This window comes from Emys orbicularis, chromosome 22, assembly GCF_028017835.1.
Source record: "Emys orbicularis isolate rEmyOrb1 chromosome 22, rEmyOrb1.hap1, whole genome shotgun sequence".
Lineage (NCBI taxonomy): Eukaryota > Metazoa > Chordata > Testudines > Emydidae > Emys > Emys orbicularis.
The window spans coordinates 11,705,773-11,733,110 of NC_088704.1; the positions used below are offsets into that span (position 1 = coordinate 11,705,773).

Sequence of the window (27,338 nt, forward strand, 5' to 3'; positions counted from 1 at the left end):
CCTATTTTGAAGGCCTAAGTGGAACGTCTGTGGTGGCGCGTACATCACGGGGGTGTCATACAGGGGGCGGGTGCCAGGATCTCCACTCATTAACGAACAAGGAGGAGGCGGCTGTGAGTCACTGAGGCCCTGGTGCACTGTCAGTCCGTCCATCCATCACTGCCAAAATAAATACGAGTTTAGAGCAAAACCCAGTAGAAAATAAAGTGCCTCTGGAGTTGAAAAAACGTCCGGAAAAAGGGATTTTTTTTTTCATTTTTACAAAAAATATCCTTTAAAAAAAATAGGGAGAAAGAGAGACGGAGGCAGCCCGGCGCGGGGACTACAGGGACGTCCCGTTGGGGAGGGGGATCTTCACGCCACTCTGCAGCAGGGCCAGGCAGATGCACAGTCCCAGGACGCCGGCCAGGAGAACGCCCACCAGAGCCTTGAGGAAGGAAGTCCTGCTGCGGGTGAAGGTGCTGGGCCCCAGGACGCCCAGCAGGGCAGTGCTCACAGTCAGGGTGTACAGGATGGAGACGCCCGTGTTGAGGGCCACGATCTTCCCGAATTTGGCAAAGGGGGCGATGATGCAGAAGAAGAGCGGGATGGTGGCGATCACCGTGGTGACAGCGCTGGAGACGATGGCCACGCCCACGTGCCGGACGGCTTCGATCGTCCTCCACTGGCGGCAGGAGGTGGGGTCCTGGCAGGGCAGATGGCGGCATTAATGGGCAGCGGGTGCTTGCACCCAGAAGGCACAGGAGGGCTGGGGCCTCGTCTGCATGGGGTTTTTAGCTAGGGAGACCAGATGTCCCGATTTCATAGGGACAGTCCCGATTTTTGGGTCTTTTTCTTATATAGGCTCCTATTCCCCCCCACCCCCATCCCGATTTTTCACATTTGCTGCCTGGTCACCCTATTTTTAGCCCCCGGCGCAGCTGCAGGCAGTGCAGTGCGAGCCCCTCGTGCAGAGGTGCTCTCCGAGTAAGTGGTACCAGTGCAGCCCCCGTACAGATCGCACGGGACTGGTGCGAGGCCGATGCTGACAGCCTGCACCCGGGGTTACAATCCCAGCAGAGCCAAGCCCTGTAAAGCAGCGTCTGGTCTCCGCTACCCCAGTGTCAATGTGGAGGGACTCCCCTGAAGCCAGCGGAGTTACTCCAGTTTGAGGGATGTCACTCCGACCCTTGCATTGTAGATTCCCCAATGTCTGGAATGGGGAAAGTGTGCACGGGGCCAAAGATGCAGTAGAGGCACCTCCTGGCCCTTCAGCTGTCCTGCCCCCAAGGAGCATGGCCAAGCGCAGCGAGGCACAGCATTCAGGGGGCGTCTACACTGCAATACAAGACCCACAGCAGCGAGCCTCAGAGCCCTGGCCAACTGCCTCGGGCTCACAGGGCTAAAACCAGCAGCGTAGAGACCCTCCCCCTTGCCTGGGCTCCAGCCCGAACCCGAACAGCTCGGCTGCTATTCTAGCCCCGCAGCCTGAGCCAGTCGTCCTGGCCTCGGAGCCTTGGTGCTGCAGTGTTTTGGTTGCATGATAGACGTACCCGTAGCAGGAGGGGAAGAGACGGGTGTCCCTGGACTCCAGTGACCACCCCAGCGCGGGGACTGTCTTCATAAGGGCAAAGTACTAGGGAGGGGCCAGTCACGGGGACACAGGCCCCGGCTCAGAACCATCACTCTGCCAACCGCAGCGCAGCGGAGTCCTGTGTCAAAGCCCGGGGGTGCAGCCTGGGCCCCAGGGAGCTCCTCTGGGGCTGATGGGGGAAAGGAATCCCCCCAAGGAGGATGTAGCCTTGTTGCTGCTTGCCCCCTGCCGTGGCCCGGCTCCACGTGCCCTCACATCAGCGTGAGGAAGAGGCCGGGGTGGAACTCACCTCTGCCTGGTGAAGGGGCAAGTTCTCCCCCGCCAGCAGGTAGCCCTCCACCAGGTGCACGCAGTAATCTACGGAGGAGCCGACAAGGATGGAGAGAGAAATCGCCTCCACGGCTCCCATTTCCCAGCCGGACCAGTACATGATGGTCACCACCAGGCAGACGACCCCTGCATAGAGAGAGGGGAACAGCAAGCGAAGTCGGGCTTCGGGCTAGATCAAGCCTGGGCTCTCTGGACAGGGAGCATCAATCCGAGCAGCTCCACTGAAGCCAATGAAGCAGCTACAGCCCTGTGCACCGCCGTCGACCGCAGGGCGTCCCAGCCAGCCGATCCCTTCCTCCCCGCATCAGATGGAGAGAGACCCCGAACCAGAACTGGGCACTCTGCCCTCCTCCCGTAGCAGACGTTTTCCGAGAGTCTGGACATTCTTACCATCGGGATGGAAAGTCAACATCTCGAAAACATTCATCAATCAAAAAGCCCCAGACCTGTCCCATTTCTGCCGATTGACAGATTTGATTTTGATTTTGACCTTTTTTCCCCCCAGTCTAATTAGCTTAAATTTCAAAACAAAAAGTCCTTTCAAACCAGAAAACTGGGAATGTCTCATTTTTGATGATTTTTTCAAGTGGGGAGAGCCTCCGACATGGACCTGGTTCCACAAACAGTTTCTGTTTCTAAGAATCTGTATTTGTTTGGTGAAAAACGATTTGCTGAAAAATTCCTGAGAAGCTCTGCTGAGAACCTGGGGTGGAGCTTCCAAATTACGCTCAGATTGGGAGTCGCTCAGATTTGTGAGTCGCTCAGATACTAGAGTGATTGGGGACTGTATGAGAGAGAGAGACCGACTGACTGTGTATGGGGATATACAGACTGACCGACCACTGTCGGTGGTTCTCAACCTTTCCAGAGAACTGTACCCCTAGCAGGAGTCTGATTTGTCTTGCGTACCCCTAAATTTCACCTCACTTAAAAACCACTTGCTTACAAAATCAGACATCAAAATTCAAAAGTGTCCCAGCACACAATTACTGAACAATTGCTCATGTTCTCATTGTTACCATATAATTATCAAATAAATCAATTGGAATATAAATATCGTACTTACCTTTCAGTGTATGGTATAAACAAGCCATTGTCTGTATGGAATTTTAGTTTGTACTGACTTCGCTAGCGCTTTTTCTGTAGCCTGTTGTAAAACTAGGCAAATCTCTAGATGAGTTGATGTACCCCCTAGAAGACCTCCGAGTGCCCCCGGGGGTACGTGTACCCCTGGTTGAGAACCACTGATCGAGAGTAACCTTTGGCGATGAAGCACAGCCCAAAAGGGAGGGGGGGAGCACCCATGTTACAAAATCCCCTTGATTTGCTTGTCTGAGTTCTGCATGTGTTTGGTTTCTAGAAGAAAGTGATGTTTATTTGTGAGTCATGAGTGGGAGACTAAATCATTTTCAAATGATAGATTTGCTTTTTAAAAAGGGAAGTTTAGCAACATGCTCAGTCCATAATATGGTCAAATCACCAGCCAGGCAGAGGCAGGCTATTTACAAATGTGTTTAAAACACTAACGAACTCACTAAAATATTCTGTGTTTATAATCCCCCACTGAGCAGCTTTGGAAAGGAGAGTGATTGTTATTCAGAGCACATGGGCCTTAATCACATTATTATACACCAGAGGCAGGGCTGGAGTTTGGGTAGCTAAACCCCTTATTTAAACCAATAGAGGAGATTGTGTAGAGAAAACGTTCCAGAAACTAGACAGGAAAAAAAATCTACTTTCAAGCTGGGGACCCTTTGCAAACGCGGCTCCGGAGTCCCTTCCCACCCACTCCCAGGGCAATCAGGAGTGAGGCCAGGGCGGTTACACTGGCGAAAGCGAGATCAGAATCAGGCCCATTAGAGTCACTCGGCTGTAAATCAGCAGTGACTCCAGTGCAGTCAAGAGGAGCACAGCAGTGGAAACGAGAGGAGAACCAAGCCCTGTACGATTCCTGCTGGCAATTGGAAGTTGAAGCCCTCTGGGGGTGTCTTACCTAAAATACTGAGCAGCACTGGCAGCAGGAGGAGAAGGTGGGTGGTGAACACGGCGACTGCAGCCACGCAGATAACCAGCGAGAGGAGGAGACCGTACAGGGCGCTCTGCACACCTGGAAGAGAGCAAGCGGCCTGGTTCCAGCCCCAGACTGCAGCAGCGGCTGCGCTCCCAGCTGAGCTGAGCAGGGCCTGGCTATGGGGCAAATCGCCCAGCTGGGAACTAACTCCAGCTGGGGCAAACGTGACGGGGAGGATGAAGGGGATGGGGCAATGGAGTGGAAGTCAGGGGAGCCAAGTTCTACCCCTGCTCTGCCACTGACTGGCTGGGTGAGCGTGAGCAAATCGCTTCTCCTCTCCAGGCCTCGGTTTCCCCTCCCAGCCTGGTTCTGTCTTGTCTCTTTAGCCTGTGGGCTCCTCGGGGCAGTGAGCATCTGGACAGGTGTTCGTACAGCCCCCAGCACGGTAGCTGCCTGATCTTGGCTGGGGCCTGGGGGTGCTCCCATAACACACGAGAATAAGAAGGAAGTTGGGGTGAAGATCCATGACCGAGCCAGGGTGACAGGAGGGCGGGGTGACGGGCGGGGGGGATAGGTGCTGAAGCCCCCTACCTATGATCTCCATGAAGATTTGCTTCCAGTGCTCGCAGGTCTGGAACCCGTGCCGGAGAGCGGAGCTGTCAGGGAAGAGCTGGAGCTGCTGCTGCAAGAAAGTTTCCCACTTCAGGTAGTCAGAGTAGGTCTGGAAGGAAGACTTGCCCTTGTAGGTCGTCTGCAAGGAAGCAAATGGGCCGGTCCTTAGAGTCGCTAACACAACCCCAACATCTCCCATTCACACCTACCCGTCCCAGCTCTCCCCACTCATCCGGGGACCCACTCAGCTGCCCTGCTCCGGAGCCCAGCAAGAGGAGCAGGTGTATTCGTCTGCAGGACGCCTGCTCCGTGCACGCCCAACAGCCAAACCAAGGGCGTGGTGCCCCGGCTGCCGCAAAGCCAGTGCCAGCCAGCCCATCTGATGGGCCAAAACCAGTGATCACAACCGCCAGGGCAGGCTCTTTAGGGCTGGGGAAGAGGCAGCTGGGTTTGCAGCTCCCAGGTGGAGTCCACAGCGCTGGCAGCTGAGAAAAACCTCGGGGATCTACGCGCCAGGCCTGCAGCCTGCTCTCAGCCTGGGCCCCCTTTGTCCAGGCCATTTTGTGGGCGCGAATGGTAGCAGTAAGATGCCTCCGTCATTTGCAGCCCCAAGCAGGTCGACGCCCACCTGCAGCGGGAGCCCAGCTCTTGGCAAGTGCAAAATGATGCCTGCAGATGAAGCAGGGCTGGTGCTGCAACGCCGAGCCTTGGAGAGAGCAGGGTTAATACACGGACATCTGGGAGAATCGGTGCGGAAGCCAGTGACGCCATCTGGACAGCCCCTGACACGCGGCTGCTTGCTTTCCTCCTGCACCCCCGTGTCGCGTGCTGGGGGAGCGGGTAGCAGGGGAAGGAACAGGGAACATGGAAGCGCCCTCACCGATTCAAAAGCCATGGAGATCCACTGCACCTTGCCATCCTTCACCCCCACCGCCCCGTGGGAGAGCTGCCCGGGGAGCAGGTTCGGCTCAGGGAGGTTCTTGCACTCGGGGTGCAGCATCTGCAGAAAGGAGGAGATGCTGTAGCCTGGAGAGAGAGAGAGGGGAAGAGGGGGGAGGGGCAGAGAAGACAGAGTTGCAGTTCTTGTTCATGAACAGCTGCTTCTCCTGTCACCTGCTCTGCCCTGGCTCCAGATTTGGATTCTTGGCACCACGGGGCCTGTCCCTACCAGGGGTCGAGAGCCCTCGGCTCCTGCTGGCTTCAAAGGGAGCAGAGGGCATTGGGTACCTCTCAGGAGACGCTAGTCTTCCAGCAGGATGGGGTGGTAGGCCAGTGACCCCCTGTTCTCTAGGCCAGGCCCTTAGCTGATGTGGGTCCACACAGCTCGCTTGGAGTCAATGCAGTGGCATTGCATTATGCCAGCTTTTCACCTCGCTTCCCCAGCTGTGAGAAGGTGGGGCTGGCCCTCAGGGATCCCTCCCGCCCCCAAAGGCAGCTCCTGAACTCTCGGTGGCATTTACGTTGGGGCAGAAAGACATCGCGTCGGGTTGCAAAGCTGCAAGATCAGGAGACAACGCCGACACCCCAAATCAACAGGAGAGTTTTGCTGGCAGGATGAGTGACAGATGTTTGAAGGCAGGGGTGGCCGGCTCCAAGAACACTGCCGGCCTTGCCCTGGGTTACTGGGGTGCCCTTCCTTACCCAGGTCTAAAACTGGCCCAGGGCTCCTCCCGATACGGGTTAACCTGCAGCTCCCTCCAAACCCAACACAGAAGTTTGCTGCATCATCTCCACCATGGGCTCCCTGCCGTCCTGGCCCAGGGGGACACCTCCTTGGGGTGCGACATGCCGGGTGAGTGACTACGAAGCCGTGCCACGTACCCAGGAGGGGTTACCGGTTCACTCTCTGGAGTCTGTGCTCTGTGGGGACTGTGGGCCAGATCCTGCTCTACCTTGCATGGGGGTAAAGTGGAGGAACTCCACGGACATCATGGAGCCACCGTGATGGGAATGGACTGGATGATCTGCTCCATCTCTCAGCTCCGTGATAGAGGAAGCTGAAAGATCCCTTCTGCAGCTTGTCTGGCTAGGGCACGTCTTGCTCAAACCCAGCTACGAGCACAGCAAAAGGTTAGCAGCACGGTTCGGGGAGCAGCTCCACTGGGCCCAGCGTCTATTATTTAACTACTCCCCAAAGCATGAGCCAGAGCGACGGAGCCAAGGGTCACAGCCCCTGGGAGCAGGTGGCAGGAGACTCGGGAAGTATGATTTCAGATAAGATTTGCAGCGAGATGAAGAATAGGACAGGATGGGGCAATTTCTACGGCTCTTACCAAGCCCACCCGCCGCACAGGCTTGGCCTCTACACGGGGACCTGTCAATGCCGGGCACCTGTCCCCGGACTTTCGTCCTACATACCTGAGGGCAGGCACTGGGCCCCTCCTGGCTTCACCAGTTCAGCATTGCCGGCAATGGCCTTGCAGATGAGGCACAGGTTGCCAATCTCTTTGAAGAGGTCAAAGCTGTCATCGTAGATAACGCTGCCCTTTCCCAAGGAGACACAACAGCGAGAGCCAAACACGTGAGGCACGCGCCCAGCGCCTGGCGGGGTGGGGCAGGACCCGGGCGTATGACTGAGCACACATTCTCCACCCCCCCAGCTGGGCACGCGGTCCAGAGAGAACAACTGGCATCCTAGTTCCGGGAGCCGGAGTCCTGCCTTGGACACCAGGAGTAGTGGCATGAAGAGGCAACGTGGGTTGCTCAGCAGGTTAGCCTGGGGTGCCCCTGTACCCAGAACCCTGCCCAGCTCCCAGCAGCATCCAGACAAGTCTGGCAAGCCAACCAGAGCTCTAGAGGTGTTACAGCTACGCCCCAAGGGCTTTTCGACATGCGAGATACAAGCCCCATCTACACCCCAAAAGAGCGCCCCTTTAACTAGCCCGGTGTAGTTAGAGTGGCACACCCCCTGCTGGTATAACGGTGCTTACAGCTGTATCATTTATTCCTGCAAGGAAGAGGCACCGTTATACTGATATAACTGCGTCCACACCAGGGTTTGGACTGATTTAACTCCCCAACATCATTAGCCCGGTACAAACCCGGGGCAGAGCAGGCCCTAGACAATCCAATGCCCAGGCTAGACGAGGGGAGTGTGGGCAAGTGACCACAAGGGCATTCACAGCATGGCTGGTCGGATGCTGAATAAGCACACGGACCCCCTACCCCTCCTGTAGGAGCAGCCCAGACAGCTTCTTGTGGGACCTGCAGCTCTATCCCCTGGCTGCATTCCAGAGGGGTACTGCACTATGGGAAGGATCTGCAGTTGCCTGGAAACGGAGGTAAGCGGGTGTTTATTGGGGAAGCAGCATCCATGTGTCCGGCTAGCAGATTTGGGAACTAGGCTGCACATGGACAATCAGACTTTCCCTAGAGTAACTGACTCGTATTTATTTAATCTAATACCTCACCGCAGGCCAGACAACAGTTATGCAGCAATGGCTCTTGCTCCATAGTCAAGCTTTCAGCCACGTTTCCACCCTAAGGCTGATCTGGGTCCCCCTCTAAAATCCACAACAAACCCCAGAGGGTCTCAAACGTACGTGGTTAGATCCTGGGCTCTGGGAAGCTGGAAATAATTTGCACCAGGGGACCCTGATTTACATCTGCAGTAAGCTCGCAAACAACGAACGTGCTTTAGTAAGTGCCTCATCACAGCACTGCTGCCTCTGCTATTTTAGCTGGTCGGGGTGGGATTGCTGGAGAGTCCGGGGTGCGCACAAGAATTCGGGGAGGCGGGCATTGGTGCAATCTAACTCGGGGAAGTCCTCCCGCATCAGCCCCCCCAGGGCTTGCCAGGCCCGCACGCAGGAAAGCACGTGTACCATGTCTCCGATGACGTGGTTATCCGGGCGTCGGGTGTGATTCACCCCGCGGATGCCAAACACCACAAACACCATGGCCCCTGTGTCCACCAGCGGTCGCACTGCCGGCTTCCCGCAGCCAGTGTTCCCACACGGGTTAAAGCCCGAGGTGGCCGAGAGCTTCGCCTTGGGGGACGCTGTCAAACAAAGAGGGGAGGGTTACAAGCCGAGAAAGCCAACTCTCCCCCTGGCCAGCCCTTCCAGTGCAGCCGTGGCCACGTGCCCCCTGCAGCTCTCCCCAGCTTACCCTTCTCGCTGGGCACATAGAGGAAACCTTTATTGGGTCCGTCCGGGCTAGAGCTGAGAAGACAGCCAGGGGGCGCTATGCACACTCGGCCGTGGTAAGGGGGCTTGTGCGACTGGGCGAAATACAGCTTCCTGCAGGGCAAACAGAGGGCATGACGGAGCGTCCAACGCAGCAAGGCGGGCGCGAGATGCCAGCACAAAGCAGCTCGGTGGGGCCGGGCCCTTAGGAAGCAGGTTTAGGGGCTTGGCAATGGAAACCGCACCGGGGGGAGGAGAGGGAAGGAGGGGGCAGGTGAGGGAAGGAAGCTCTGGAGAAGCAGTGAAAAGAATTAGGGGAGAAAGCAACTCAGAGGTGTCATGAGTTTGTGCCCACAGGAGCGGTGTATCTGCGCTGCCCACAGCCACACATAGCCAAGAGAGGGATTTCTCTCTATCACATAAGGAATCCACTAACAACCATCCATTCGTTACACTAACAGCATCGATGATCCCACGCTGCTGGACAGAACCTCCCACCCTGGGACCCCGGTGGCCTCTGCAAAGGTGGGAGAGTATTGCAACAAACTCATGACTTCACAGAGCTCCCTGGGCAGGGCGCCGCGGCCACACACCGAACGCAGAACCTCCTGTTCCAAACACACAGGCTAGACTCTCCATTAGCCAGAAGGGGCTATGGTGCATAGCTGAGTAATTCCAATTCTACCCAGAAGAGGGCAGCAGTGCACAATACGTAGCAGAATTAGACCCATTTTGCAGATGAGGAAACCAAGGCTCAGAGAAACGAAGCCTCTTGAGCAAGTCTGTGGCAGAGCTGAGGAGAGACCTGGACATCCTGACTTCCCCGCTCCTTGCACTGACCACGAGGCAGCGCCACTCCCTGGCTGCTGAGCATTTATGGCTCTGAACCCACTTGGGATGGTTACCGCGTTCGCTGCTGCTCCTTGGCCGCGACGTAGAAACTGAAGTCGAACTTCCAGCCTCTCTTGGCATCGCAGGATAAGGTGGTCATCATCCATTTCCGGGGGCTCGTCTGCTGAAGCAGCCCTACTGTGGACACACAAGCTGTCAGCTTCTTGGTGAAGTTACCGAAAGGAACTCTATACACCTAAGCAATGGATTAACGAAAACAGACACTTAACCGCACAGTGCCGCAGAGCAGGCAAAGGTCAAAGAGACGTTAGCATCAGACACTTCCCGCCCCCGCCTTACCCTGAGCCCTCACAGGGCCAGAGAGAAAAGATTCTGCAGGGAGGAGCTAATCCATTGCCACCCAGACCTGCCCCTCCCACGCCTCTGCCTCCTCCCCGAGCGTGGGGAGCTGGATCCAGCTAGAGCCTGGCTGCCAGACTGCAGCAGGAGCTGGGGTTGCTCAGCCCTGCTGTAAATCAAGTGCTAGGGGGATCTCCGCCAGACAGCCACCAGGCTCCTTGTGCAGGCCTGGCTCAGCCCCTTAGGCTGGGATCGAGCCGTTCGGCTGCCCTGCCTGCGCATGGACGGACGGACAAAGCGAGGACCCCAGAACGGCTCAGAAACCTCCCGTAGGTCAGTTCTTATCCCTCGCCGCCTCCCGCCTGCTCTCCCGCAGTGGCTCTGGGATGAACGGTGGCACAATGGCAGCCCAGGATCGACACCTGGCATCCCAGCAGCACTGGGTAGGACACAAGCAATGTTCCTGTCCGTGCCAGCTGGGAAGCCAGCAGTGTGAGCTTCCTCACAGCAGTGCCCTGTTGCTCTCATCTCTGAGCTCCTGCTGGCTGCTCTGCAATGCAAGCACCCCGTAAAAGAGTCTAATGCACACCCTGAACTCACCTGGAACGAGGGCACTTCCCCATCTCCCGGGGACACCGTCTGCCACGAGGCAGGAACGCTGGCGTTGAGGGAGAACCTGTAGACGGCTGGCCTGCCCTGGCCTTTGGACTTGGAGACATACACAGTCCCCTGGGGATCTAGAAAAACACACCCCAGTCAGCCGGGCGGAGGTGAAAGACATTGATCGGTCGGCTAACGCTACAAACCAGGGGAGCGAACGCAGAGGGCGTCCGGTCTATCCTCTCCCCAGCGCTAGCCGAACACAACTCTCTGCCTCTCCACTGGATGGCACCATTTCCAACATGCTCTATGAACACGGGGCAAGATCCTGAGCTGGCGCAAGCTATGGAGCCCTACTGACCCCGTTGGGGCTATGAAGCTCGGGGTCTGACCCATCCTCCAACCCCTTGGGGTGCAGGGTGAGGAAACTAGCAGGTTTAATGACTTCCCAAAGCCCGGCAGCAAGTCAGTGGCAGAGCAGGGACTAGGACTCAGCTGTTCCTGGCTCCCGGTCCCACACTCAGACCACTAGACCACACTGCCACTCTGTTAAGCTGCTCTTCCCAAGTGCCTGTCTGCTGTGCAGCTCAGAGGAGTTGAAGCACCGGCAGCAACGACTGTTTTGGGGCAGAGGGAAGGCGAATGTTCTCAGTGGCTCCTCACTCCCTGAACCATATGACGCCCAGCATCAAATCAGGGCTTGGTAGGGAGGCATCTGAAGCTACGTCCCTTTTCTCTGTCTGTTCAGAGCCCACCTTTGTTATGTCCCTTCCCAAACAGGATCTCGGGCCCGGCCGGAAGTCGGCGACAGGACAGAATGACCGACGGCCAGTCCCCTTGTGCACTCACCCTGCTTCACAGCATCAGCCGTGCCCCCTCTGCTCCCCCAAGGGGGCCCCGAGCCCCGTTTCTTCTTCTCCAAGGAGGTTCGGATGTTGCTCTGCAGATTGTGGGGCTTTTCCTGAAACAAACCTGTCCCACAAGGTTAGTCAGGGAGGAAAAGGAGAATGGCATTGTCGGAGCTCGGTGTGCCAGTAACACAGCGGGACCTCCGTCTGCTCGGCCCCACACCCAGCGCTCCCCCTCCTGGGCCGCTCGCACCCCGGGACCTCCGTCTGCTCGGCCCCACACCCAGCGCTCCCCCTCCTGGGCCGCTCGCACCCCGGGACCTCCGTCTGCTCGGCCCCACACCCAGCGCTCCCCCTCCTGGGCCGCTCGCACCCCGGGACCTCCGTCTGCTCGGCCCCACACCCAGCGCTCCCCCTCCTGGGCCGCTCGCACCCCGGGACCTCCGTCTGCTCGGCCCCACACCCAGCGCTCCCTCTCCTGGGCCGCTCGCACCCCGGGACCTCCGTCTGCTCGGCCCCACACCCAGCGCTCCCCCTCCTGGGCCGCTCGCACCCCGGGACCTCCGTCTGCTCGGCCCCACACCCAGCGCTCCCTCTCCTGGGCCGCTCGCACCCCGGGACCTCCGTCTGCTCGGCCCCACACCCAGCGCTCCCTCTCCTGGGCCGCTCGCACCCCGGGACCTCCGTCTGCTCGGCCCCACACCCAGCGCTCCCCCTCCTGGGCCGCTCGCACCCCGGGACCTCCGTCTGCTCGGCCCCACACCCAGCGCTCCCCCTCCTGGGCCGCTCGCACCCCGGGACCTCCGTCTGCTCGGCCCCACACCCAGCGCTCCCCCTCCTGGGCCGCTCGCACCCCGGGACCTCCGTCTGCTCGGCCCCACACCCAGCGCTCCCCCTCTTGGGCCGCTCGCACACCGGGACCTCCGTGTGCTCAGCCCCACGCCCAGTGCTCCTAGGCCGGGAACACACCAGGCCCTGTCAGCTCAGCCCCAGCCCAGCACAGGTAGAGCAGGGGCACTGCCCCTCTGCCGGCCGGGCAATGTTCCCTTAGAGGGATGCAGGAGGAGAAGGAGACCAGCTGTCACAGCAACATAGGTGGCAATAAAGAGAGGGTTTAGCTTAACCCCGGGGCTCTGCACAGGGCTAACGTCTCCGTCTCAGCTCCAGCTGCAGCAGGGCTGCCCTGGCATCAGTGGGAGGGGAGTTCCCCTGGAGTTGCCCCCAGCCAGATCCTGGCTGAAGTGGCCATTTCTCGCTGTGGAAGGGCAGGGCAGTGAGCTCCCAGAGACAGACTGTCCTGAGCGCCTGCATTTCTGCTTTTCCTCCTCCAGCCCGGCTGCCACCCCCGCCCTGCACGGCAGGCTTAGAGACAAAGGAGTTCAGAGCACCGGCCTTTGCCTGCTGCCAGCCAATAAACATGGACTTCACAGTGACAAAACCCACCTTCCTGGGCAACGGGCAAGTCCCTGGGCAGCCCCAGCTGTCCCGAAAGGGGCGGGTCTTTCTCACAAGTGTGGGACTAACACTGATCACCATGGCGAGAAGGGAACATTTGCTCCCTAATCCCTGGGTTTTTCCTTCCCCTGCCTCTGAGCTGAGAGCACCAGGGAGCGTGGGGAAAAGGGGCCCAACACGACAGGCATCTCTCTCCCTCCCGAATTCTCTGGGCATGTCTAGCGGGCCAGGGAGGCAAGCAGTGCAGAGGGGAAGGGGAGAGAGGGCAGCCGAGGAGGGCTCAGAAGAAGGCAAGAGACGCTGGCATTGACGGGAGGCAGGGTTTGCAAGGGGAGCGCCGATGCCCTGCGGCTATTCACCCCATCTCTGCCGTGCAGGAGCGGCGAAGGGCTGCCCCCATCCGACCCTTAGGAACTCTCACCTGAGCAGGTGACGCAGGAGATGCCCTCGGCGCTCAGGTTGTACTTGAGGTCCAGGAGCACCTGGATGTTGGTGTCGGGGCGGAACAGGAGAGGAGCGCGGCTAGCTGGGTGGAGGCGGCTAGCGAAGAATATGGACAGGATCAGGACCATGACAAAGAGCCCTGCAACGAGAGGCACAGCCAGCATGTGGGACTCTGCACACACAGAGCTCTCATCCGCACGGTGTCCCCAGGGGCTGGCCATAGAGCGGCACCCAGGGAGCCGGGTGCCGGGGGATTCCCCAGGCTAGCAGGGAAGCGACGGGGGCTGGATGCCCAGGTGCAGAGAGAAAGCCTAATGCCATCCAGAACACGGCAGCACCGTGTCTTCCCTAAATGTAAGGTGGCCGGCAAAGCCCAGGGGGAGCGCTGTGTCAGCGGGGAACGGGCAGAGTTATCTGCCAAAGACAGACCTATGCAGGTGGCAGAGACGAAGCAGGGTCTCAGGACACGGTCATTCCCCTGGGAGAGCAGGAGGAGGCGAGATCTATGTCCCATGTGCCTGTCACAGGGGCGGGGCCGCGACGCTATGTCCAACCTCGGCCTCCCCTCACCGTTAAGGCTGAGGAATTCTGGGAGCGCTGCCCAATTAGAGTCTGTGGGACGCACCCTAGGGGAGGGCGTCCCTCTGGCCATCCTTACCCACAATCACCCATCTGCTCTTCCCTGCAGACCACAGCGCCCAGTGCTGGAGGAGCTCCTGCAGATGGGCGATCAAGTGACCCTTCCTGACCTTCTCGGCCGGGAGCTGCAAGTTCTCCGGCAGCGCTGACGCCAAGGGCACATCCCCCATTTCCAGAGCCACTAGGGGAGAAAGAGACCAAAGGCAGGCTCAGAGCTTGGCTCGGCCCCCAAGCCCCTCGCAGGGGCACAGAGCAAAGAGCCGAGGAGAATGAGAAAGGCAAGTTCTCCTGGAGCCCAGAGTAGCCAGGGAGATGGACAGACTAGGGGACACTTAGAATTTCACCCAGCCCTGCACCCTTCAGTGCATCAAACCCACTGGTCAGACTGGAGCAGGAGCCAGAGCCGAGCAAGGCAGCGACTTAAAGCTCCTCTTACGAATAGACGTATGTGCCCAGCAAGCCGCTACCTGCTGCTCTCATCTATACTGTGGTCGCCGCTATAGGCGCCGGCGCGCCAGGTGCTGCACAAACTCTTACACGCGAAGCTGAGGGAGGGTGGGAGGGGCACAGAGGTGCAGGGAGGTGAAGTGGCTGCCCAAGGGCATGCGACGGGTCAATGGCAGGAAACGAAGCCCTTTTCCCAAGTCCTTGTCTAGTGCCCTATTCACTCGGGCACGTACCACACTGCTAAGGAGAGCAACCAGCAGCCCTCCGAGAGGCTTGGTTTGGAGAAAACCCCGACAAAGGCTGGGCTGCTGATCTGAAGTATCCAAACCTCTGGAGACTGCAGAGCAGGGCGGGAGGATTTCTGTTCTGGCTTGGGATGCCCTGATAACACCCTGTCTCTCTTGGGGTTTAGCATTTCCACGGTTACTACCAGTCGGAACCAAGAAAGAGGGGGAAAAAATGTTACATTCCATTTTCTTTCAAACCTCCTAATAGATTTGGCATCAGTGTAGCCCCTGGGTGAAGGTTTGGGCGAGTTCTTAAATGCGAATAAATCACTCAGCAGGTTTATAGGATCTCCAAGCCTTTTAACACCATTTCAATTGAGTCTCGCAGCCCCCTCGTGAGATAGGGAAGCACCATTATCCTCTTTTTCCAGATCGGGAAACTGAGGCACAAAGAGGGTCCGCAACTTACCCGAGATCACACATTTAAACCAGAGGCAAACTGGGAACAGACCCCAGCTGCCCTGAGTCCCAATACTATGCTTTCGGCTGGTTCTTTCCCCCACTTTGGTCTGAACTCTGCCATCAATACAGCACACGTGGATCCAGGCAGCATCTGACCCTTTGCCTGACCTGGTATGTCCTGTGTAGCAGGGAACTTACCAACCTATGTGTCTCCCTGTTATGGAATCACCCCCACTGAAACCCATGGTCATAAACAACCCAGGAGGAAATGAGTCCCCATCCTGCAAAAGTACCGACACCCTCTGTTCCCACTGCCTGTGCTGGGTGTGGGTCACTCAGCGCTTGGCAGCATCCAGCCCTATAGAAAGCAAAGCAATTTGTGATGCAGAATGTTGGGGTTTGGTAGGAACCCCACCTTTACAAGGAAACAATGATCCCTCCACCCCTCTTCCCCCAATACAACCTGGTCCCCCCTGTACCATCCCCCCCAGGCTACAACCCCCAGGGCTTTTCCGGGGCAGCAGGCACTCCAGTCTCTTTAACGTGGCAGGAGAATGACAGCATCCAATTTCCATCCGATGGCCACGTGCTGCCTCTGCGCCACGAAGAATCAGCCTCTCATTTGCAAGTGGCAAGATGGAGCTTTCTCCGGTGGGGTCGGAGAGGGCACCAGGTGCCTTCCGGCAGCCCCGGCACGCCACCCGGGGCCTCCACACAGAGCCACGTCCTTGCCACATTCACAAGTTGCCCAGGGCCCAAGGGGCCCTACAGGAAACTGTCCTTCTGTTTAGTACGGTCCAGAGACGTGGAGGACGAGCTATTTCCATAAATTACCATCCTGTGCGGCTCTGGCATATTGAGGAGGCTCGGCACTTGCAGCGGGAGCCCAGCAGCATGTTAAGAGCAGCCTGACCTCTGCTTGTTCTGGGACTGGTGAATTCACCAGCATAGGGCTGGGGCGGGGGGTGGTTTCTGCAGGCCAAGCCTGCTGCTATCCCCCAGGGTTTGTCCTGACGGGGACTCTCCAGAGCTCGGGGCTGCAGTTTCAACCAGGCAGCGCTAACAGCCAGCTTTAAAAATCTAAGGATGAGAGGCCCTTCCCAGCGAGATCCCCTTCGCTCCAGCCAGGGCTAATCGGATAGTCTGGTCATTAAGGCATAGCAATGCCACCAGGACTCGTGAGTTCTCTTCCCAGTTCTGAGCTCATGCAAGTCACTGCCCTGAACTGTGCCTCAGTTTCCCCACCTAGAAAGTAGGGATAATTGTAATGACCTGCCTCATGGGTGGCTGTGAGGCCCAACTCCCTATGCGTGTGAAGTGCTCCGAGGCCTCAGGCGCCGGGCACTGAAGAATGACAAAGTACCTTTGCTCACACGTGCTTACCCAATGTTACATTAAAGACTACAGAGGGGACTGAGATTTTAATTGAATATTGCCTTCCATGAGGGAGGACTGTACTGCCCAGGTGCTCTAGCCAGATGTTTCCTGGGTCCCTTCATAGGGTAGTTAGTTATTCTGGCCAAAACTGGATCCTAATTGGACTCCTGAGAAATAATAATGTCATGCCTCAAGTGACATCCAGCCAAGGACCCACAGTGAATTCAGATTCACAGCATCCTGGGCGGTAGCAAAGGATCATTAGCTCCAGTTCACACATGGGGAAACCGAGGCACAGAGCAGCCCAGTGATCACCCGGCAGGCCAGTGGCAGAGCCGGGAGGAGAACCCAGGACTGCCACTCCCTCAGGGGACGTTCCTTGTCCCTGGATTCTGAACACCTACCCGGCTCCTCCTCCACGCTGAGCAGTGGGATGTCATCATCGAGGTACGGGAGTGACCCCTGGCCTGCAGCGGCTGTGTCCTCCGAGGCGAGTAACAGGTCATCGGCAATGGGCAAGGTGCTCGTCTTCCCGCACTTCTGACTGCAGCTGGATGGGGAGGGAGACAGCCAAAGTCAGCAGCTCTGGGCTACGTACCCTGTGAACCGCTGCTGCCTGGTCTCCTCCTGAGAGGAGAGTGACTGTTCCAGTGACCTGCTACGCACTCCACTGCCAACACCACGCCAGCCATTTCCACTGCTAATGCGCCGGGGGGTATCAGGAGCTCGGCTGCTGCTAGCAAATCATCAGAGACTGGGCTAGATGTAAGGTAGGGGTGGGGGGCGTGTTCCCAAGTGCTTCTGCTCTTCATCACCCAGCTAAGGAATTAAACCCGGCCGGCTGCTGTGCCACACCCGAGAGGGGGGAAGGGGAAGGCGCACAGACTTACAGATACAAATCTGCATCCCCGTGCCCCCAGGGGCTGGGTTGTCCGTCTGCAGGGCCTGCGTGCCTCAGTTTGCAGATTAGATCCTGGGACAAGTTCTCTGCAGGTGTAAGTGGGGCAAACTCCATGGAAGTCAATGGGGCTGCACCCACTGACGCCAGCAGGGAACCTGGCTCCTCTGATTATAAATCTGGAGTCACTCTGCGGCAGCCACCCTCGGTCTATCTACACCAGCAGATACAAGATCCATATGCGGCCCTTGACTCCTGGCCTGATCCCGAAGGTAGAGAATAAACCTCCCCTCCAGTAAGGGCTGAATCTGGCTGGCAGCAGAGTTCTGAGGTCAGAGTGCGCCACCTCCACTGCCCGGGCGGCGGGAGGCGTGTGGGGCGAAGGGTGTTGCTAGAGGAGAGGCACACGACTGGCTGGGATGCATGACGCTCGCAGTGCTGGACAGGGCCTGGTGCAACAGCACTTTTGATGCATTGGTTGCAACACCTGTAGCTCAGGTCCTGAGAGGAAACCTGAAGAGGTTGCAGCTGCTTTGAGACAGCCAGTTCTGATCTCGGTCCCACAATGCACTGCCTCGCAACAGGGCTGAGCACTGCGGGATAGGGGTTTCCGAATTCCCTGAATACAGTGGTACAACCACAGCCGCAAGGTGCACTAGGTCTGGATGCACCATGTGGATGCACTAACCCATGGCTAGGACAACCCAGGTGACCAGCTGTTCCCTGGAATCAAGGCCCAGGCTATGGTTTCCTTGCCTGGCATAGGCAGGCTGCTGTGGGCGAGACAGGAGGAGTCCGCACCCTGCCGCTGATCGAATGGCCCCGCAAGGACTCTCACCTGGCCTGACAGGAGCTCTCCAGGGGGGACACATAGAGGGTCCATATTCCAAGGGCAGCCGGCATGGTGAACAGCACGGCCACCCAGCAGCAGGACACAATCAGCGACATGAAGAGACCAAAGTCGTGCACGGCCGGGATCTGCAGAGAGAACTCTCAGCTAGAACAGAGGAGGTGGAGCCCAGAGACCTTCCAGCAAGAGGCCCCACTGAGGCAACATAATGGAGGGAAGCAAACCCAAGAGGAGCCTGGGGGCGGGAACACTGGCCACTTCATGCGGCTCAAAGGCCATGGAGCCAGCTGCCCCTGGTGAACGCTGACAACTCAGCCAGCACCAGTCTGGGGCTCAGCCGGTGGGTGTCACTTGATCGTTTGGCATTGCAGACGCTGCCCAGGCAGTCGGGGTGTTCACAGGGCGGGTGCTTACTGCATTGCTAACAGGTCAGGGGAGCTCTCCCATGTATCGGCCCTGTGCACATGCAGGAGAGGGGGGCAGAGCTCTCCCCAGTGGCTCAGGGGCAGACCCGATCCGATTCCCTCCTTGTGCCTGGTGAGCACAGTGCTGGCAGGGACAGCAGCACCAGCGTGCCCACAGCGGAGGGAAACCCTGGGGTGGAATATGCTGGGATTCCTCCCTCTGCAGTTCAGGCTCCAGAGCTCCCCCGTTTGGCTGATGGGACTGGAGTGAGTCTGGAAGGGAAAAGTTCCCAATCTGTTTGTGGCGGGACCCTGTGATCCTTAGACATGCCAGCTCTGCTTCCCACCGAGCCTCCTTTCCCAGCTGGGGGAGCCAGACCGGGAGAGCCAGGCGTAGATGACAATGTTAGCAACGTGCCGCATTTGCCTCCCAGGTCCAGCACATTGCATGTGCCACAGGCCTTGGGAACAGGAGTCCCGAGCACATCAGCTGAGCTCCAGCTCCCTGCAAAGCTGTATGGCTCAAAGCACCAGGAGAGCTGGCTTTGCCACAGGCCCAGGGCAACAGAGCTGGCCTGGAGTGAGTCAGTCTCAAGCGGGGAGAGCACACAAGGAGCATCTACATGAGCCTGAGAGCTCAGGGAGTCTCCCTCCAGAGCAGGCCCATGGGGGTGGCAGGGGAGCTGCTGAAAGGCCGGGGATGATGCCTTCTAGCAGGCGGCTGTGACCTCCCGGGGGCCGCTGCAAAGCCCTGGCGCACCTGTGAGAAGATGTTGGCGGCGTAGGCCGCGGCCGTGGTCAAGGAGGTGAAGAAGGTGGCCTTCCCTGCCGTCTGGATGGTGTGGATCATGCGCAGCTGCAGGTCCTTCAGGTGGGTGGCTTGGCGGTAGGTGTTTATGAAGACAAAGACGTCATCGACACCTGGGGGGGGACAAGAGAGGGGGGCAGAAATGCCGCTCGCACTGCGGAGAGATGCCTGGGGCCAGATCCTCAGTGGGCGTAAGGCGTCACAGCTCCGTTGAAGTCAGTGCGGCTAGACAAACTCACACCGGCTGGGGACCTGGCCCACCAAAGTCTGAGCTCACTGTCGTGCCTGTGCCTCCTGCCACCCGTCGCCCAGCGAGGCAAGGGCAGCCCGTTCTGCAGGCTGGCGCAGGAGCGGCAGGGCCTTTGGGCAAGGAGCGGAGCAAAGGAAGGAGGCTAGGAAAGACTTACCGATCCCCACGATGACAAAGGCAGCCACGCCATTGAGGATGCCCAGGTACTGGACCCCGAACACCACATGGTACAGGAACAGTGCCACCAGGCAGCTCAGCCCGATGCTGGCCAGGCCAAAGAAAGACAGGAACACTGCGGGAGGAGAGCAACGCTAGGAATCTCGGTACAGGAACTGCCCGGGCTGCAATCCCCATCCTGCGCGTGGGGTGTGGGCACCTGGCCTGCTCCCGCCCCGAGCAGAGCTTTCACCTGGCACGGGGTATCTTGATCAGGAGGGAGGGATTCCAGCCTGTGCTGGCTAGAGCAAGGCCTGGTGATGTTTCCAAAGGTGGGTGGTGGTTCTGAGGCGTTGTGGGCCTGATATCCAGAGGTGCTGAGCACCCACCTCTCCTGCGGGTGTTAATGGGAGCTGCGGGCATTCAGCACCTCTGGAAATTAGATGCATGGAGTCTCAATTCGGGCACCCAAAGTCAGAGGCTGTTATTGACCGGGTCGGCCTAAGTGCCCCCTCAGCGGTGGGGAGGGTCCAGGACCACACTGTGGGACATGGAGTCTTCCACTTCCCACCAGTTCAACTCTCGTCCAGGTCAGTAGGGAAACAGGCCCGATCTGGATCTCCGTTACACTGGGGTAAATCTAGACGGGCTCAGTTGAAGTGAGTGGAGTTATTCCAGATTCACACCAGAGTTAGTGAGAGGAGAAGCTGCTTCTCAGTTGGCCACATCCCTTCAAGGGAGCCCTTCCACTGCCCGCCCCCCCCCCCGAAAATCTCTGCCTTGGACAATTCGGGTTGTGTCTGCGGCCATGGGAGGCCCTGCTACTCTGCCTAACAACAGGGGCAGCGCATTCCTGAGCAGACTGGAGAATGACCTGCCCAGGGACGTTCCTGGGAGCTGAGGAAGGGACTCCATCAGGCTGCTCACTGCAGACCTTGCTCTGCTTCAGGGAAGGGACGCAGGGTTTGAATGCAACCTACCCGAGCAAGAGGTGAGGATATAGACCAAGACCGCTATGCAGCTACTGCTGATGAAGGCCAGCAGCATGTCGTTACTGAAGGTCCTCCTCACTTCATAGTCAAACAAATCCGTCCCACCGTACAGCACCTGCACTTTGCTGGGGTGGGGAGAGAGGAGGGAGAAGGCACAGAGGAGAATATACAGTGAGCAGGGCCGGAGGATCGAGCCAAATGCATCTCCTCCAAAACCAGAGGGAGGTCACGCGTGCGAAGCACCCAGGAAGCCGCTGAGCGACCGGATCAAGTCAGATTGCAAGGAGGGGTCTGAGGTTTGCATCAGGAGAGCAGGTCGCATATTTTTAAAATTCCTCCGGTGCATTGCGGTCAGAGGTGTTAATAGAGTTCTCGCTGTCAGCAAACAGCTCCGGACGCTTCCAAAGCCAATCCCATCTGGAACCTTAAATCATTGCTTATTATATTAAGCGCAGATGTAATAACTAGAGGGGGCAGGCAGAGCCCGGGGCCTGTGAACCGCTGCATGATTTACCAGCCTCTGCCGCTGGCAGCTGGTTCTGAGCAGAGGTAATCCGAGATAATTAAAACCAGGAATACAATAGCCCTGCACCGCAGGAGCATGCCCTTAATCCAGCCTTTTTAAGGGTTTATATGCACCCGCGTCCCTATTCCCCTCCCTGCTCCCCATAATTGCAATCCTTCCCCAGCCCCATACTGAGAGGACTTTCCCACTGCTGCAATTTCAGAGCTGCCCCGCACTGGCTGTATTTCACTTGGCTGATGAAGATCAGGGTCCCCGCAGGTCAGGAGAACCGAGATCCAGAGCAGCAGATGGCCGGAGAACAAGAAGTTACACCTGACACAGGCAGGTGGCCCGCTGGAAAGCCCTCTTCCAAGCTGCTGCCTGGCCATCCGGTTCCCTGGGACCACTCCTCCGTACTGACCAGACGAGGTTCGCCCTCCAAGTGCTGGAGCAGGCACAGAACAAAGCCCAAATCCGACCAGCTGGCTCCCAGCAGCATAGAACCCCAGGGAGGCAAGCTCACGTTTACAGGGGGAAATCCTGCTCCAGGTAACACTCACTGGCTCTGCTAGGCTTAGTGATGTTCCTCCAGCCTGACACCAGGAGCAAGAGGAGAGTCAGGCCCTTAAATTGCTAGCTTTAATTAGACTCATCCACCCCTTTCAACAGGCCAGTAGGTCATCAAGGGCCAAATTCAGACCCGGTGTGAACAGAGGCAACTCTGCCAAAGCCAGTGGGATTAGACTGCTGCAGGACGGATGCAAGTGACACCAAGATTAGCCCAACGCATCTGTATACACCTCCATCTGACTGAACCAGGCCCTGCAAGGACAGCCTCACCTAGCGCCAGGTTCTGCTGTCAGCTGCATACCCCCAGGAACCCGCCAGACTCAGGCCTTGCCCCCCACACACACACATTGTCCCATGGTAACTGTACTGGTATAGTTAAAACCGTACAAGCACCCTAGTGTGGATGCAGTTATAGCTGTATAAAGATGCTTATCCTGTTAGAGCTACTCCCGTATGGGAAGGGGACTAAGGTGTCCTGATGTGAGGCACCTTTATACTGGTATACCAGGCCATCCTTTGCAGCTCCTCCTGATTGACACCCTGGCAGGTGAGAGCAGAATCTGGCCCTCTGGACTGGAACACCCTTTTTGTGGGGGAGTAATTCTGCACGGCTCTTCGCAGGAACGGCTGCCCTGGGCTCGCAAGCCGAACCCCACGCCAACTGGCACTGGCCTGAGGCATTAGGTCCTTGCATGGTCTCATACACGTTGCTGGGGCCGTGTGGTATTAAAGCACAGAGGAACTGTGTGACCCATTCACTGCCGCATGCTCCAGCACCAGTGGCAAGGGCGTTCTGCAGGCCTGCTTTCTTTCCTTCCTTGTGCTGGCCACTGCCCAAGGGAGGAGACCACCCAGGCTGGCCAATGGTCCGAGCCACTCTGCCAAATCCTGCACTCCTCATTCCAACGCTGAGGAGAGCCTCCTAATCGGACTTACCCCGGCACGGTTCATGGGAGCGTGGCTGCCTGGCACCTCCTGCATTAACCTCAGAGCCTCGCCCCTCCAGCATCAGTAACAGCTGAAGGAAGCTGGATTAACCCCTCGGGCACCTAACACGCCAGCTGCTCCTCTAATGTAAGTGACAGACAATCTCCTCCCCTCCTCTCCAGTCTCCTCCCTTCCCTGCAGGCTGGATACTAAGTCACCCAGTCCGTGCACGGTCCTCCCGCCTCACCTGGTGGACTGCTTGGCCAGCATGGCCACGTAGGTGACCACGAAGCTCTGGAACTTGCTGCGCTGCTCGTCCCACCTGTCCTCCACCGAGTAATAGTTAGGCAGGGGGGCCCCGAAAAGGATCTCGCTGCGGAGGAGGGAGCTCTTCATGTTCTCTGCTGACAGCCCCTCATCCACATACCAGTAGAACTCCGGGTGGGTCATGGCCAACTCCAGGGACCCTGCGGGAGAGACCAGCACAGAACCCTTTAGGTCAAGCTCTGCCGGCTGGGTGTGGCGTATGGGGCCAGCCCGACGCTGACAGAGCCCCACGCGCTCTCGCCCTCTCTCTCATCAGAGAGCAGCCGGCTCAGGGGAATCTCTCCCATCCCATCCATCTCCGGCCTCTGCTCTCCCGGCCGGAGAGCCACCCAGACAGCCCGGCCTGAAAAGGGGATAGGCCGACAAGAAGGCTCACGGCTGTGACGGCCATCCTGTCTCCACGCAGTTGCTTTGCTCCCCACGTCACCTGCGCTCGGAGCTAAAGGGCGGCCACACCGGTATCAACCACAGCTGCTCTGAACCGGTGGCCTGGAGCTCAGAAACCCCAGGCCCTGTTACCCAGAGAGATAATCTTAGGAGAGGGTCCTGAGTGCAGTGATCGGAGAAGCCCACAATGGGAAGATGGAGCCAAACATTCCACGTGGGAGATCAGGGGCGGGGTCATTAGGGAATCCTGCCTCTGCTGCAGCCCCACGGGATCAGGATCATCCTATAGGGTGGGATGCACTAGCAAGAGTGTGCCCCTACGCAGCATCGTATATCACGCAGGCCAAGGCCACCGTTGATCGTAGGGTTGCCGTGGCCAATAAAGCGTGAGGCTCCTGCTCCACCCAACTCCGGTGAGGAGCTGGGATTCCCACGCATGCTGGAAAACACAGTCCCACACAATGGAGAGCACATTTCTTCCAGGGCCCTGCAGCGAACCGAGCCGGGTGGCTCTGAGTCACAAATCTGTGAATTCTAGGTTGCAATGAGTCCACAAGGCGGGCTCCAGCAGCAAGGACCCAGGGCCTATTTTAACGGGTAGCAGAGCTGCTGCTTGCAATGGAGCAGATGGAGTCAATCACTTGCCTGCTCCCTGTACGCCGCTCTGGCTGGCTTTCAATCGGCAGCATATGCCTGGGAGACAGATGGAAGCTGCTTCCCACAACCACATCCCTCCCACGGACTAGCAATGATTCACTTCCAGCTACCCTGAAACCCTACCCTGCAGGAGGGGTGGCATTAGCATTGTAGATCTGCTGCGAGGAGTCAGTGCTCCTCCCCCTCGCCCCCAGCACCTACCTCCCGGTGGCAACTCACAGGCAGTCATTTCACCCCGCAGCAGCTAGCTGATCTATGTTGATCTACACTCGGAGCTAGGGGGGTGACCCAGCTGGGGTAAGCAGTGGGGCTGCAGTCACACAGGTAGCAGGCATGGGCCAGCCAGCCCGAGTACATACCTAGGGGGTCCAGGCGGGTTGGTACTCGGGGGCAGCTAGCCCCTGCTCCCCGGGCTCTTGCAGCTACACTAGTATTTGTAGCATGCTAGCTTGGTGAGAGCCAGTGTGAGCACGTCTACGTGAGCTGGGAATCACCCCCGCCCCCAACTCCAAGTACAGACATAGTCATGGACAGGAGGCTCTCCAAGGCAAAACGATTGTCTGTACAGGGCCTAGCACAGAGGGCCTCTGATCTCTGACTGGGATTCCTAGGCGCTATGATAATCACTAGCAGCGGGTCCAGGGCTCACTGTCTGACTTGGGGATCGGGCAGATGATGGAGGGGACAAAGGGCCTGATTCCCCATCGCTCTGCACCTCGCACTGCCATTGACACCGGGTGCAATTAAAGCAGAAGGGCACCCGCTTTGCACTGGCGTTCATGACAATACGAGGGGCAGGGCGGCAGAGGATCAGGCCGAAAGGACTCAGACCCAGGGCCCTTGACCAGCAGTGCAGGGCTTCTGCCAGGTCCCCATCTCAGTGGCATGAAGACTGGTACTAAGTCATGAAACAGGGACGAGAGGGCAAATTCAGAGTCGGTTTCGCTGATCCAGTGACAAACCCACAAGGCCAGGGTGGGAAAACTCCACGGACATAACCCCTGAGACTGTCTGGAAAGGCAAAGGGAGAGCCCCATGCCCTAAAATCCTGAGCTCTCCATTCTACAGTCAGGCCAAACCTCCCCAGGGCGGACGGATATCAGCACTACTGTAGCTAATCTAGCTGGGCCCACAACAGAGGCGCTGTCCAACGATACAAGGAGACCCAGGCCCGGGACACGCCTCAGTCCAAGTCCACCCAACTGCCCAGGCTTACCTCGGATGTCGGCCAGGTCTTGCCCCATGCCGTCGTAGTAGATCTTGCCGCCCCGTTCGGTGGGGAAGAAGTAGGTCATGAGGGAGCTGGGAGGGGAGCAGTACGAGTAGGAGCCCAGAGGAAGATCCTTCAGGACCTCGTGGGGCTTCCAGCAGAACTCCCGGAAGTGGGGGTGGTCCATGACCTTCCGCTCGATCTCGTGGATGGTGAGCAGGCGCTCGGAGGTGAAGATGTTGTTCTCGGCGTCCCCTCGGGCCAGGAAAATGAGTTCGATGCGCCAGTGGGCGTGCGTCTGGGTGTTGGCGCTGACGTAGGCGCTGGAGTAGTCCCAGTGTGGAGCGCCCCGGGCGAGACGGGAGGTTTGGTTCCCCGGGCTCCGCCGGGCCTCGGGCCCAGCAGGGCTGGTCCTCCCTCCACCCACGGGAAGCGCCGCGCTGCGCTTTGGCCTGGCCCTGCCGCCCAGCCCAGAGGCGTTGGGGTGGAGCTGCTGCAGCTGCTCGAAGATCAGCCGCTGCAGGGTCTCCGAGGTGAAATCGGCCAGGTCCCGGCGGTTCCGGCCCCATGAGCCGAACTGGGACTTGAGGGCCAGGGTGAGCGCATCGAAGCGCTGCGAGGACTCGTGGTTCCTGATCTCGAAGGCATTGTAGGAGATGTCGATATCCAGGGTAGGGTAGTGGAGGAACATGACGACGGCCAGGGCGGCGGGGATGGCACAGCCCAGGAAGAGGATAACACCAGCACAGCACGGGTTGGTGAAGACCCAGCCGAGCACGTTCCAAAAGCCGGATGCCGGCAGCATTGTTGGCAGCGGCCTGGGATTCCACTGGCATTTGCCGCACAGCTGGGGACCCTCGCTCCTCTTCCGGGGGCCGAAGGCAACCTCCTCCTCCTCCTCCTCCTCGAGCCAAGCGTCTTGCAACAAGGGGTCATCCTCAGCGTCCATGTCCAGCGCCTGTTGCGAAGGGGGAGAGAAACAGGAGTGAGCAGGGCACCCGCAGGATGGAGAGAGAGCAGGAGGGAGCTGCGGCTGGGCCCACAGCACCGCAAAGGGGCTGGGGTGGGGGGCAGAGGAATTGTCCCAGACAGCACAGACTTAGAGTCACAGCAATGACTAGGCATGCCGGGCTCGGGGGAGGGATGGAGTCCCAGGCTCCCAGCTCATTCAGGCCCCGGCCTAGACCTTGCTGCTCCGTGGCTACAGCCGTGCCAACCCTGCCTCCTTGCTAAGCTCCCATAGCAGCCAAACGCCGGGACCCTGCCCAGCTCCATCCGCACCAGGCGCTTCAGACACAGGGATCGAAAGCGGCCTGCGCCGCTGTCCCAACTTCTGGCGCTTTGTCAGAGGGGCCCTGCGTGCCTCCAACGGCCATCGGACGCAGCCCGGAGGGAATCCCTGGGCACGCAGCCCCCGCCTGCATTGCAGCAGCTGGGCCATTTCAGTTAGCCGGCCCCCCCTTCGTGCCCGGGAATAGTTTATGCCGTCAGATGAACACTGCCAAGGACTCCTCGCACTAAGGCTGGGAACCCAGATATTTATAGCCGTGTTATGTATCTTCCCTGACAACACACACAAGCACAATTCATCCTGGTCCTTGGTATCAGTCCCCAAACCTCGCCCGCGCGGGGAACGGGCAGCCAGGCGGGAATCTACTGGGCAACGCGTGAAAAATGCTTCTAACTTCCAGGAGACAATTGCAACACCATGGTCCCCGAGGGCAAAAGCGGCGGGCTGGTTTACCAGCAGTTACCCCAACACTTCGGCCTAGAACTGCCCAGCCTCGGGGCCCCCCCAGCCCCTTGCCATGGGAGTCCGTCGCCAGGGTTTACTTCATGAATTTGCATCCCTTGCTATGGAACAACTGGAAGCTACAAGCAATCCCCGTGGCTAGGGCTCTCTGGGGAGGGCAGGGCCTGCTCACGGTGGGGGCAGCGGGGAAGACAAGGACACACCCTGGAGATGGACGGACACCTCAGGACAAAGCGCGAGCAGGGGGGCTTCTTTCCATAAGGAAGCTATTAGCACAGTGGTTCTTGGCCTAGCCCATCCT

General features: G+C 58.5%; 1 protein-coding gene across 1 annotated transcript; it reads right to left on the reverse strand.

The window, feature by feature from the left end:
• Positions 1-322: 322 nt before the first annotated feature.
• DISP3 (dispatched RND transporter family member 3) lies at positions 323-26,236 on the reverse strand. Its single transcript, XM_065421404.1, has 20 exons — positions 25,291-26,236; positions 22,951-23,170; positions 20,690-20,826; positions 19,711-19,845; positions 19,256-19,416; positions 18,080-18,219; positions 16,748-16,893; positions 13,850-14,011; positions 13,169-13,330; positions 11,294-11,416; positions 10,445-10,581; positions 9,559-9,740; positions 8,637-8,767; positions 8,351-8,526; positions 6,885-7,011; positions 5,407-5,552; positions 4,506-4,665; positions 3,897-4,010; positions 1,863-2,029; positions 323-685 (listed from the first exon to the last, which is right to left on the reverse strand). Exons 1-20 carry the CDS (start codon positions 26,231-26,233, stop codon positions 323-325), a joined length of 4,032 nt encoding a protein of 1,343 aa, XP_065277476.1. The 5' UTR covers positions 26,234-26,236.
• Between the last annotated feature and the right edge of the window lie 1,102 nt (positions 26,237-27,338).